The sequence below is a fragment of the Tigriopus californicus genome, chromosome 5 (genome assembly GCF_007210705.1).
Source record: "Tigriopus californicus strain San Diego chromosome 5, Tcal_SD_v2.1, whole genome shotgun sequence".
Taxonomy (NCBI): Eukaryota; Metazoa; Arthropoda; class Copepoda; order Harpacticoida; family Harpacticidae; genus Tigriopus; species Tigriopus californicus.
In genome coordinates, this window is record NC_081444.1 from 14,519,481 (window position 1) to 14,532,843 (window position 13,363).

General features: G+C 38.4%; 1 protein-coding gene across 5 annotated transcripts in view; it reads left to right on the forward strand.

The window, feature by feature from the left end:
- The window catches only part of LOC131880365 (uncharacterized), a 20,839-nt gene extending 12,084 nt beyond the window's left edge, over positions 1-8,755 (forward strand). For all 5 annotated transcript variants that reach the window (XM_059226975.1, XM_059226974.1, XM_059226978.1 and 2 more), the window contains 8 exons: positions 6,732-6,888; positions 6,961-7,044; positions 7,138-7,266; positions 7,347-7,459; positions 7,532-7,548; positions 7,647-7,698; positions 8,239-8,347; positions 8,466-8,755. In XM_059226975.1, coding sequence (XP_059082958.1) covers positions 6,732-6,888; positions 6,961-7,044; positions 7,138-7,266; positions 7,347-7,459; positions 7,532-7,548; positions 7,647-7,698; positions 8,239-8,347; positions 8,466-8,599 — 795 coding nt within the window. In that variant the 3' untranslated portion in view covers positions 8,600-8,755. The remainder of the gene's footprint in view (positions 1-6,731; positions 6,889-6,960; positions 7,045-7,137; positions 7,267-7,346; positions 7,460-7,531; positions 7,549-7,646; positions 7,699-8,238; positions 8,348-8,465) is intronic.
- Positions 8,756-13,363: the final 4,608 nt, after the last annotated feature.

Here is a 13,363-nt window from a genome sequence, read left to right on the forward strand (position 1 = left end):
AACTCACACAATGTTGGCGTTTAAGCGAGTCGGTCGTGTGCTAAAATTCTTTCCAAATTTGATTTTTTTTCATAGATTGTCCTATGAGATTTACCAATCTTTCAATATTTTTAATCGCGTTTAAAACCTCGGTTAATCAAATGGTAGTTTCGTTTGAAAAAGTTTGTATAGGTAGAAGAAACAAGCGTTGTAGTAGTCAAAGCATGACACATAATAAAGAGGCAGGAACAATGGTCCAAATCTGGACTCAAAACAACTATGTCCAAAATATAATGAAAGCATTGAACACAGGGCAACGACGGAGAAAGTCCTTCCTGACATGCCAAGTGGGAGGAAAACAATCTCATCAGGGCTGCTTTGGTGTTCCAATTAAGGTTTTCAATTAACTTGATTATTCAGTTTGTTGTGAACACTTGAATAGGGGTTGCGAAAAGATAATCTAAAATGTGACGAAGCTCGAACAACGATTCAACCAATTGGAATACCAGATGAAACTCAATACCCAAGAATCTAATGTCTCGAAAATGAGTTAAACAAATGATCAGATGCCAACAAAACTTCTAAATTGATCGAAAGCCAAATTCCGCCGTTCAAAGCTTATCCAGCGACGATCTTGAAGATGAATTGGATGAGAGAAATCTGAGACCCACTAGTTTTGATATTTACTAACATTATAAAGTGGAGGACTCCTTCGATAAAATAAAGCAAGATGTGGACGATTGTTTGCAAGTCTCGAAAGCTATTGGAGGGAAAACCTAACAAACTACCGAAATTTTCAAATGTTCTCTAGGGGGTAACAAAAACAAGATCAATTCGCTTACGGAACGAGACAAATTGATCCGAGTTCCTAAACAGAGTCAATGAATTTTCTAAATCATACCATAAAACCCTCGGGAAGCAAAAAATCGTCAGATCTAACAAAAAAAACGAGAAGTAAATTTCTTGCATCGCTCGACAACGAAGCCCTGTGAAAAAGATCTAAGACGAAAGTGGACCGCGAGATCACCACCAATCCGAAAAAGGCACAATGACCAAATGGAAAAAACGTTCAAATCTAACCAAAGTATTAAAGATTGGCTCCACGAACATTCACTGATGAATTTTCATTAATGAGACTGAAATCAAAACTTTAATTGACCTCGGTTTTCTCCACGAAATTGACATTAGGCACTCTCTCTCATGCGCATCAGTGTCGCCATTGGATAGTAATGAACATGACAAAACGAAATTGACTCTGATGATAAGACCAACGATAAAACCCAAAATTGCGGTCAGGACAACCTCTATGAGTCAATATTTCCCAACAAATGTTAAACGGGCTTCCTTCCCATAAGATCAACAGTCATTACATATTTTCTTTTACTGTCCCCCAGGGAAGAGAACATTCATAATCCAGGAGAGATTGGTTGTGGTTTTAGTGCTTGATTTCGTCGCAACTTTTCATTCCATGAACCATAGCCCTTTGAATCAGGCGCTGGATTTGATTGGTTTTGGCCACATTAGCAATTTGCGAGTGAGATCATTTTTGCTTTTCGAGTCGTGATAAATCTTCAGGCCACACGAGCGTGAACTTTGGCTATGCGCAAGGAAGTGTTCTGTACCCCACCTGTTCTTCATCTACGTTGACCTACGTGGACCTTCATCGGACCTTCACTTGCAGACAAAGGCTATGATCACATCCTATGAACGTAGACGACACGGCAGAATCGGTTTCAGGTAAAAAGCGTACATACAATGCTTGAACAAAACTTGAAGAAAGAAGCTAATGCTATCCTCGGATTCATGGCATCAAATTGGTTCGTCGCCAATAAAATGGAGACCAATTATTTGCTCATTCAGCGAAAATAATTCCCTAAATGGATTTATATTTCATTTTCATTGAGCTCTCGTATTGGGAGAGGTTAGAAAGGTTGGGATTGTACTGTACTCAGAGAAGGTACGAAAGATATCTGATATTGTACGTTTTCAAAAGCATTCATGAGCTTTGTCCCAACCCAGGATTTAGGGTCAATTGTAGTGATCGTAGGGGCTTAACGTGCGTTTTGACAGCACCTTCAAGCCCTCGAGAATTCAAGGTAGTTAAAACGATGAAGTCCAACTCTCTTCTTACTCGGGCTCCTTCATTGTTCAATTTGCTGCCTTCAAATATTCGTAGGTCGTATGTAGGCATTGATCCAGTAGCAGGATTTAAGTCAGACTTGGACAAGTTTTTTGACTAAAATTGCGGATCAACCTTATATTCAAGGGTTAGCCAGATCAGCCAACTCCAATTCGTTGCTCGATCAAATTATATATATAAATAAAAGTCAAGTAAAATGTTCTCAATGATCTTCTCGTCTTGAACTGCTGGGATTCCAATCCCGGTAGCGGTAAGGAAGTCCGCAAAAAAAAAAAAGATATCCGTACTGGAAGAGAGGATCCACTCTATTTCCGATGTGAATATTTTAGGTGTTCAGGAACTTGGGGCTTGTGTGATGGGGAGCATTTATGTCCAAAGTGTGTCTTTACATAGTTATACATAGATTCAATTTAGCGGAGGTGTGAAATGCCATGGTAATCTGTGAGGAGGTACGAGGTACAATCGCCAAGAGAACCCAAAGCTCGAAAAATGAGAGGTCTCCAAACCGTTTTACACTGCATCACAAGTTTCCCCGTTGGGATGCAGACTCGCTCTTCATGTTCCCATTGAACCGTTAATACAAAATACGCATCTACACACCATAAGCTGAATGACAGCAGAAGCTATCAAAGATAGAACGAGCGCAAATCTAGCTCATAAAAGCACCCTGATGAGAAGTACCATTTATCTGAAAATGAGTCTAAGGATGGACAGAAAATTACAAAGATCATCGTGAATGTCAAGGGCATTAACATCGCAGATTTCACAAGCTTGAATACGTTTGCTTTGTCAATCATTGCCCTTTGCTCGTGTTCAGGCAGGACCAACTTTGTTTACAAATCTACCGAGGATTATCCAATTTGTATGGAATCGATTCATCACTAGCGATGATTTTTCAGTAGACTGAAACGGTGTTGGTAGCTCTTGGTGAATAAGTACACTTTGAAAAAAAATAAGAGCACGGCAACAAATACAACACTTTCAGGTTTAAAAGAGCACTCAATCCGCACTTATTGATGAAAAATGGTCATAAAAATAAGTAGGTTCTGAAAGGTGACATCAAGTCTTTGTGAATTTCCTAATCATGCATATTTGTATGTTACTAATCAAAACTGTTTTAATATTGTTTTTTTCCACTAACATGTTAACTAATTGGATTGAGACATGTTCTCTTGCCTTTTAACTAACAAAGCTTTGAATTTTAGCGCAGACTCACCCCAATGAAGAATCTAGCGTTCAAATTTTTTGAGGCACTCTTAAATCAATAATGCCCTGTGGGGCAAAGTTGTAAAACAGTGGTGCGCACATAGGTTACGGTAGTCAGTACATACGCATACTCATACACCCTATCGTTGCTCACCAGAATACTCTCATTCTATGAGCACACTAACATCGGTTGAACGCAATTTTTACCGAATGGCATTGACAAAATGGAATTTTACGCCTTCGGCAAGTACATGACAATGATAAAAGACACCATTTAAGAAAGACAAGAGCACTATGATAACATATCATCATATATACATCCTAACCTAACAACTGTGCAATGCAATAGATCTAGGCTAAGAAGTAATGAAAATTCATAATTACCAAAAGTCCAATCGAATTCGACAAATATCCGGCGATGCTTTACATATTCCATAAGAACATACAGTCACCATGGTGGGACTAGTCGAGCCCGTTCCAGTTATATATAAGTATTATTATCTGAGGATGTTTGACCGCAAGCCAAGCTGACTAAAATGTAAAGAGAGACCGATTAGACGACATGTTCCACAAGCAAAAAACCAATGTCAGAGGATACTTATGCAACAGACGCCAAATCCATTGGCACATGTTCCAGATGGGAGCCCTCTAAAATTGAATTAAAATCCCAATGTTAGAACAGATAGAATATGGCATTATGTTACCTTACTTCGTCGGGTACATTCGTCGCTGGTGTAACATGTTCCCATGCGAGTGGCACCAGCAGGCATGCAAACATCGTTCTACAAGAAAAATGGTCAAAGTTCACTTGTTGACGTCAGATGGATTTAAGTACAGAAGATGGGACCGCGATCATAAACTTGAACTCACGACTTCAAACAAAGAGAGGGCTAAAACGAACACAGATAAAACGTCAGATTTTGACCACCTGCGCATGTGGAAATGATTGTTACCTCGACCCTTTCTGGATTTGGCAGTGGCATTCACTCCATCTTGCAAGGATGTAGAACTGGCGACCAGTGAGAATGCAATGAAAGAGTCCCGCAAGCGAGCATGGTTCCTGCAAATTCGGAACACCTGTTAAATGACAAAGTATGGATTGAAAACAAGATGTTAAGTGGGGTACCAATCATTCGAACCTGACTCTTTAATGATCAAGACAAGACTGTTTGAAATTACCATGCAAGTCATAGACGGCGCGCTCGCAACATGGTTTGTCTACTTTGGTCTACGATCGTAGACTTCGAAACCGGAATCCGATGACTCCAATCCTGGAGAACCATTTTCTATCCATACAGGTCTGTGGCGTACCTTGGCATCCTGGAAGCTTCGTGGTCTTGGTCGAGCCAATAGAAAGTCAGTAGACTTTAGGGATGGGCGAATGTCGATTCTAAGAGTTGAGAGTCAGTTTGATCAAGGTGGAAGCAAATGAAATGCATGTAACAATTAATGAAAGCAAATTGTTTAATCCGTCATGAAATTAGATCTAAACCCCTAGAGAACATTTGAAAATTTCGGTAGTTGTTAGGTTTTCCCTCCAATAGCTTTCGAGACTTGCAACACATCGTCCACATCTTGCTTTATTTTATCGAAGGAGTCCTCCACTTTATAATGTTAGTAAATATCAAACTAGTGGGTCTCAGATTTCTCTCATCCAATTCATCTTCAAGATCGTCGCTGGATAAGCTTTGAACGGCGGAATTTGGCTTTCGATCAATTTAGAAGTTTTGTTGGCATCTGATCATTTGTTTAACTCATTTTCGAGACATTAGATTCTTGGTGATTGAGTTTCATCTGGTATTCCAATTGGTTGAATCGTTGTTCGAGCTTCGTCACATTTTAGATTATCTTTTCGCAACCCCTATTCAATGTTTCACAACAAACTGAATAATCAAGTTAATTGAAAACCTTAATTGGAACACCAAAGCAGCCCTGATGAGATTGTTTTCCTCCCACTTGGCATGTCAGGAAGGACTTTCTCCGTCGTTGCCCTGTGTTCAATGCTTTCATTATATTTTGGACATAGTTGTTTTGAGTCCAGATTTGGACCATTGTTCCTGGCCTCTTTATTATGTGTCATGCTTTGACTACTACAACGCTTGTTTCTTCTACCTATACAAACTTTTTCAAACGACAACTACCATTTGATTAACCCGAGGTTTTAAACGCGATTAAAAATATTGAAAGATTGGTAAATCTCATAGGACAATCTATGAAAAAAAATCAAATTTGGAAAGAATTTTAGCACACGACCGACTCGCTTAAACGCCAAACATTTGTGAGGTTTTCATGTTAAATAAAGCTAATTACAACTTAGTTTTGACTTAATCGACATTTTCGAAAATCCTGCCTTTTTTCTTGCACTCCTGAAGCATGTTCTGTCAAGTTTCGGTTTGCAATTCACCCCAAATTCCGATCGTTTTATTTCGTGCACTTGTAAAACGTTGATTAACTGGTACAGTATGTTCGGGTACTTACCTGGCAAGGTCGCTAAACATTTCTAGTCACTAATGATAAACAAATAGGTGTATTTGTGCATGAATATTTGCGTCTATTTAATTCCAGATATGCAACGTTCACTTTCTACTATTTTGTAGATGTATAACGAGAATCGTCGTTCTGAAAGCTCGGGTTTGATTACAACTGAGCGCCATCCTCCGGGCTTATCCATACTTGAACTTAAGGCAATAATCAACCACTGGAAATTGAAAAGATATGCTAGGGTCTAGAAAGAACATTTTAGATGCCAGGGAATGCATATTATTCTACTTCAGTTGAGATCGGCTCCAAGTCATTGCAATTACCTGTTTCAAATTTCAGTTCTGTCATAGAGCTGGGTCGAAAGTTGTGCTCTCTCAAAGCACAGAGTACATAAAATGGTACAGAATGAATGATTTAGCACTCTTCTGGTAATGAATTGCTACAAATGGGCTAATCCAATCATTCTCTGACGAGATATGTAGTAAGCTTTGAATGGTCATAACTTGGTATACAATCGTTCGACTGAGCTGAAAATTTCAATATGTTGTTATGGCGACATGGGACCAGTCTCATATGAAGAAGAAAGCAATGTTTTTAGTTGATTCCTAAATGCCAATAATGGACCCTGGCATCTCCGTTCATAATTTCTAGTGGTTCATGATGCCATGCATATTTTCCCCTCACGTGGGTTCTAGGTTTCCAAAATTTGTCTTAACAGGAACTTTTACCCGAAACAGTATAGGATTGCGGGGCTGCCATGCTAAAAGTCATAACAGATACTAGGTTCTTAAGTAATATATTTATATGTCCCAGTTTGAAATGGTACTAATTGGCCGTCAAAACTTGTGGTCTTTTTGCTTCATTCTCCTGGCTGCGAGTGCTATACTTTTTATCTACAAAGACGTGCACGAATGGTTCTTTCCAGAAACACACCCTTACCGGTCCTACGGTCGGAACCACAGACAGCCAAGAGGAGGATAACGGTCTTGCTGTTGGCGATTGTATTACTGACTCGTTCACCGTTAAAAACCCGCGGGCTAAATCGCCACCCGTTGTCTGCGGTTTCAATGATGGCCAACACAGTCAGTACCTCTAACCTAGTTTAGACATCAAATCTAAATGTAACTGATTGTGAGGATTCTCGATTTTTGCAGTGATCTATGAGATGTCGTCACCTTGTTCCTCGTTGGACTTCGTTTTGGGTGGAGGGGCCATGGCTCGACAATGGGACATTAAAGGTAGGTGCTAACCGATTTAAATGTGCAAGATATACACGTACGAATACCGAACATGGAATTGAAGAAATGATTAATGTGTGCATTGCCTTGCAGTGACCCAATACAAATGTCACAACGATGATATTGCCGGCCCCTCTGGATGCCTTCAATATTTTACCCAACCAACCGGCCGAATTTCCAATTTCAATTTCCCAACCACATCCACCGTGGTTGGATCCACCGGTGAGGGAGTTGAGATAATAATAGTGTTAGCCTTGTAACGATTATCAAAATCTTCATTTTTTATTGCTCTCCTTCATTAGTAACCCACTTGTCGCGACAAGCTTATACCGTTTGCATCCGTCGAATGGCTGGAATGTGTTCCATTTGTTATTCCCCCTCTCTTAACCCAGTCCTAGGATCTGCGACCGATCAGGTTCGTTTACAAATGACATGCTTGTACCATCTAGGATGCAACAATGACGCCATTTTCTCACTTCACTTTTAGACTTCTTTTGGTCTCAGGTAAGACTATTTGAGGTCCAATATCTCGTGGTGTTTGGATTGGACCTCCTTATGGTTGTCAAAGGGTTCGAGTCCAAAAATTGCTTTTATTTTTCCAGCAAGGGAACAATGGCTCTTCAAGATACGGCTTGTGTTGATGATTTTGTACAAGTAAGTAATCGCAATATATTTTGCGTAGAAAGGGATCAACTTTCAAGTATGAAAATCCAAGACCAGCACAGACTATTCTCAGTTTTAACGTGTTTAACGGAAAAAAAACATTTCTAATTGGGCATTGTTGTTTATCAAATTTGTTTGCGGTGTAATAATGAGCACCTACAGCTCATGCGTCTATGGTTACATGTGCGCTCAACATTAAGACCATTAAGACCCAATTTTCATTTTTATTTTAAGTAATGCCGATGAAAGGTGACCGTGAGTAGTCAGTAAAAAAGTGCAACTTTTTCGAATTAAAACAAAGTAATTTAACTAGCAGTGGCCAATCAAGAACAATGGCATCAGAGTACAATGGTATACCAGCCATGCACCAAAAATAGATCTTTTTTATTGAACTCAGTGCATCTGCTCTTGTACGATAGGTACGTACTTGTTAACAAAACACCTCACTTTGTTCTCGTCTCTACTGAATAGTATAATTCATTCTGTTTCTTCTGAACCATGATGCTTTACTATTGCTCACCGTTTTTTTAGATCCCCTTTGGAGAGTTGGACGCGGCCACGCCCATGGGTCAAGGTATCCAAATGTTCTGTGGTCGAGGTTTTAATGTGGTTCCTGCAACCATTTCGGCTACCGTTTGTTGTAAGTACAGGGCCCCACAATTCAAAACCTAATGCTAATCATATGGTTTTCTCCAATTCAGTTTATCTAATGTTCAAACGCAATGTGACAATAAATATCAATTTGTTCAAATTTCTAGCGAGCTATCTGCCATTCCAACTCAACTATGCAGTCAGTCAAAACGAGGTGGATAAAGGTGCTAACAACGAACAAAAGGGTTTCCCCGGTGGAATCGTCGGATTCAGTCTGGATTACTTTCAAGTGCCGTGCTAAAGCTCAATTGTTCATTTAGAAATCCATCGTCTTGCATCAAGAAATGGTTATCGAGTATATTTGGTCTTCTCAAATACTATCATTTTGAATCAAACGCAATTTGTGTGTAATCTGAAATATCGACAAACCTTTGAAATAAAAATTTGTTTCACCCTAGATATCGAGGAATTATTTTCGTTTGAAGAACCCAAAATGGTATCGGATTGCTTTGAATTGAGTATTTAATAGGGAGCTTAACACAACAATGAAGTGTCTGGAGGAAGTTGTTAACGCCATCTTAGGTTTGAACCGAATATCAGCGCAGTTTTTGGTATGACTCGATGTCAAAAGAATCATTGCTAATCTTCGTGGAGCTAATCTTTAATACCTTGACCAAGTTGCAAAACGCTCAAGTCAAACCAATGTGTCTTTTTTGAGTTGGTGGTGATCTAACTGTCCACTTTCAACTTAGATCTTTGATCATCTTATCAACTTGTGTTATCAACTTAGATCAACTATGTTTGAGCTTTTTGCATGGCTTCGTTGTCGAGCGATGCAAGAAATTTGGTTTCTTGTCTTTTGGTTAGATCTGACGATTTTTTTTGCTTCCCTGAGGATTTTATGGTTTGATTTAGAAAATTCACTGACTCTTTTTAGGAACTCGGATCAATTTGTCTCGTTCGGGAAGCGAATTGATCTTGTTTTTCCCCTAGAGAACATTCGAAAATTTCGGCAGTTGTTAGATCTTTTCTCCAATAGCTTTGGAGACTTGCAACACTTCGTCCACATCTTGTTTTATTTTATCGAAGGAGTCCTCCCCTTTAGATTCGATTATTTTGGTAAATATCAAATTAGTGGGTCTCAGATTTCTCTCATCCAATTCAACTTCAAGATTGGCTTTGGATAAGCTTTGAACGCAAGAATTTGGCTTTCGATCAATTTAGAAGTTTTCTTGGCATCCGATTGTTTGTTCAATTCAACATCAAGACGTTGGATTGGTCCCGATTCAGTCTTCATCTCGTGATCCATTTTTTTTGGTTTGTTTTTTCAGGAGCTTTTCTAACCGCTACGGGGAATGTAATTCCCAGAACTATTAGAACGAAAGTTTATAATTCGTCTATTTATTACCTTTCAATCTTTATCCGATATTTGGTCTACCAACGAATTAGAGTTTATAGATCTGGTTAGCCCTTGAATATATGGTTGATCTGGAATGCTATCTAAAAGTTTGTCCAAGTCTAAATTGAAAGATGCAACCGGATCAATAAGGCTTACGTATTCCCTACGAATATTAGATATCAATCGTTGTTCGCGCGTCGCCACGTTTAAAATTATTTTTTTTCGCAACCCCGTTTGAATTGTTCACAACAAATTGAATAATCTAGCTCATTGAAAACTGCAAATGGAAAACCAAATCATCCCTAATGAAATTATTTCCGCACACTTTGCTTGTCAGGCAGACCTTTCTACGTATTTGCCCTTTGGTCAATAATAATGCTCTGCTTATATTTTGGTCATTATGTTTTTTGAGTCCAGATTTGGACCATTATGTCTGGTCTCTTTGTTATGTGTCATGCTTAGAGTACCACAACACTTGCTTCTTCTATATAAATCTATTCAAGCCACAGCTACCATTTAATTGTTTCGAGATTTTAAATGCACTTAAAAATATTGAAAAATTGGTCAATCTCATAGGATAATTGAAGGAAAAAACGCAGTTCAGAACACGTCCAACTCGCAACGTAATGAGATTCTGAAGCAAATAACAATGTAATATGGATTCAATGTACGACTTTAAGCTACAAATTTTTATTTATTTCAGTGTTTCAGCAAGCCTTGAATATTTGACGATTAATGATATATCATTTTGAATACATTCGTCTATCTTCAACCACAAGTCTTCAATCACACCGGCTCACTATCGCGTCTTTTCATTTGTGGGTGGTTCCCCGATTTGTTGTTCATTTTTTCCATTTACTGATTTGTTTTGCATCTATGCCAAGGGATAGAAATGAACAAATGCAGACAAGAGAATAAGCTTTGGAAAAAGTGCCATTTTAAATATATATATTTTTATCATCAGGAGCAATGAAAATATCGCTTCCGTTCGAGGTCCTCTTCACTTGAATTACGATGCCAACCCTCTACGAAGGGACGTTTCTCAGTCATAAAGAATACGTCAGAACAATTTCGTTTCAGTGGGCTTTGGCTTGGTCAAAAGTATTATTAAGCATTTCAAATTTTTGTAAGTGATCATCACTCACAAGTAGGGAATATTCAATCCACCTCTACATATGCAAATACTGACTGTATCTTGGCAGGTTTTAAGCCAGACTTGGACAAGTGTTGTCCAAGATCTCAGATCGATCCTATGTTCAAGGACTTGCCAGATCCAGCTCTAACTCGTTGGTGGGTCGGATATCATACATAGAACTCTAATTGAATAAGGCACGAATCAAGAATCGTTTATCTTGAAGTGCTTAGAATGCCTATTCAAGTAATCTTGGGTTCACAAAACGGTTCAGAGAATCTCGACACCTATTCTTCTCAGACAACGGACTAGTCTCCTCATTGTACTACATAGAGGCTCGTCAATCTTTCCTGCCCTAAACGAAACATTCCAACTCCCAATAGATTAACAATTTTGTCCATCAGGATTTGTGTAATTCCATCCTCGAGCCCAATTCCCAAATCGGTGGGCTCCTCTAGTTTGGAAGTGACGTATGAGAACTCCAACTTGACGACCAATTTGGGCCCCAAAACTGAGAATCCAACTGGGTCATGAATGGGCTTAGGTCGAAACTTAATCTTTTGATTGAACTACACTGTCAAGAAACTTCATATTGAAACTTTGTATGATAGGTTGGAAATGAGCAAAGGTTTATGTACAATTCAAATTTCTTTTCAAACTTAAATGTTTTCTGATCCACCAACGAATTAGGCAATACTGTAAGTGTTTATGTTGAGATTGAATTGAGTAGTTCGGTGAATTTCTTTGCGTTATCTGATTTTTGTCCTCAAATAGAGTAAAAAAAAGTAGAAAAATGCTTCGAGCGGGATTTCAACCGCCATTTCTAATGGAGTTCGGTCAGAGTGAATTGTTGAGTGATTAGTAGGACTGTGAAAAAAGACGAATGTCTGGTGGTCTTTTTGTTCAATAAAAAGGTTTTTAACGTTTTGACATGTTTCAATTTGTTTTACTCTACAAATGTTTTCTGGTTTTAAGAGCGCACTAAGTGCCATAAAATAGAATAAAAAATAATGATGTTAAATGCAGAAATTTTGTCATTGAAAGTGAATATAGTAGGTTGAAAATGACATTCAAATCTTTGTTTAGGTCAGATTAGAAAACTCATGAATTCTTAGCTCAAATCATAGATGGTGCTAAAAACTGTGCTGAGAAGTTAAATTATTTTGGGTAACTTAAGATCCAATTTCTGCTTAATCAATCAAGTTTGATTATTATCATTGAATTCAAGGTGACTGAGACAACATTTCGACTACAATTTTTTTATAATGCCAACGAAATTTAGCCATTCGGTACCGTTTCGTCCTTCATCAGTTAGATCCATAGTTACGTGTATTTTGTGCTTTTTATTGATTTTGAAAGTTCTTTTTGGCCATGTTGTATGCGTTTCAAGTTCTTTTTTTGAATACCATCGTATAAATCGAAAAGTGGGGTTAAGGTATTTTGAAATGGTCTGAGAAATGCTAATGGATTTTTCTCGTTCTCAAAAGATAGATTATTGTACATCAGCAGAATTACAGACACCATCGTACAATGATGATTTAACGAGAGAAAGTTTAACCCTCCCTGTTGGTACACTCAGGTAAACCCGATTGACCACATTTTCTTCCTACAGCAAACACGCTCGATTGTCTTTGGTCATTGAACTCAACAGAACGAATCCAGTCTCATGTCAGAACTATCACCCATAACTCCTTTCATCCCGTCAATCTTAATGGTGGTTGAATGTGACCAAAGACTGGAATTCTTGTCAACAATCTGATGAGCTTTTTGCCATTGGTGTCTGTAGAACGCAAGAAACCAGTTTTCATAAAAGTGCCGAACATTAACAAAACTTGGAATAGCAAAAAGCGTAATAGTACAGCTTTAGGTAGATTCCTTAAAGTGATAGACATGAAAGTGTTTGTGCAGGGTGACTTTAAAGTTCCTGCCCCCTTATAACGCTTGAAGTGCTCAACCGATATTTCGTGTTTGATAAGATATGAAATGGTGCTTCCTTTCCACAATTTAGCCTAACTAAGTGAAAAATCGAAGCCTTTGAGAGTTGGAAGTTGTGTTGTTTGCTAAACATCATGATTTTCTTCATAATTTTATTACTGTGATTGAAAGAGACAACCTGGCCTATTGTACTGGCTTTAAATTCTCAAATCGCCTTTAAGATATCATGATGATTAAGATTTAGGAAGTGCCAGGTCAGTCTTTTTTCCCCAATATCGTTGAAAAATGCCTTTTGTCTATTGCTTAATGCTTCTGGGGGTGTCATGTAGTGCAATTTTAAACAAGAAAATTTCTGGTGAAGATGAAATGGGCCTCCATTTCGTTGTCAACTAGAAATGATAGAACTACGACAGTAGGCAGAAATGATAGAACTACGACAGTAGGCTTCGTCGAGGTCTTCAAACCAATATGTGATTATAGCGGAGACTCGCTCGCATCTTTGGAGGTACCAATCTTAGCTTTACATTTCAAGCAAGCAATAGTTTGCGAATGACAAAATGACGTGTTCCTTCGAAGGGGCAAAGACTTTACGGTCATAG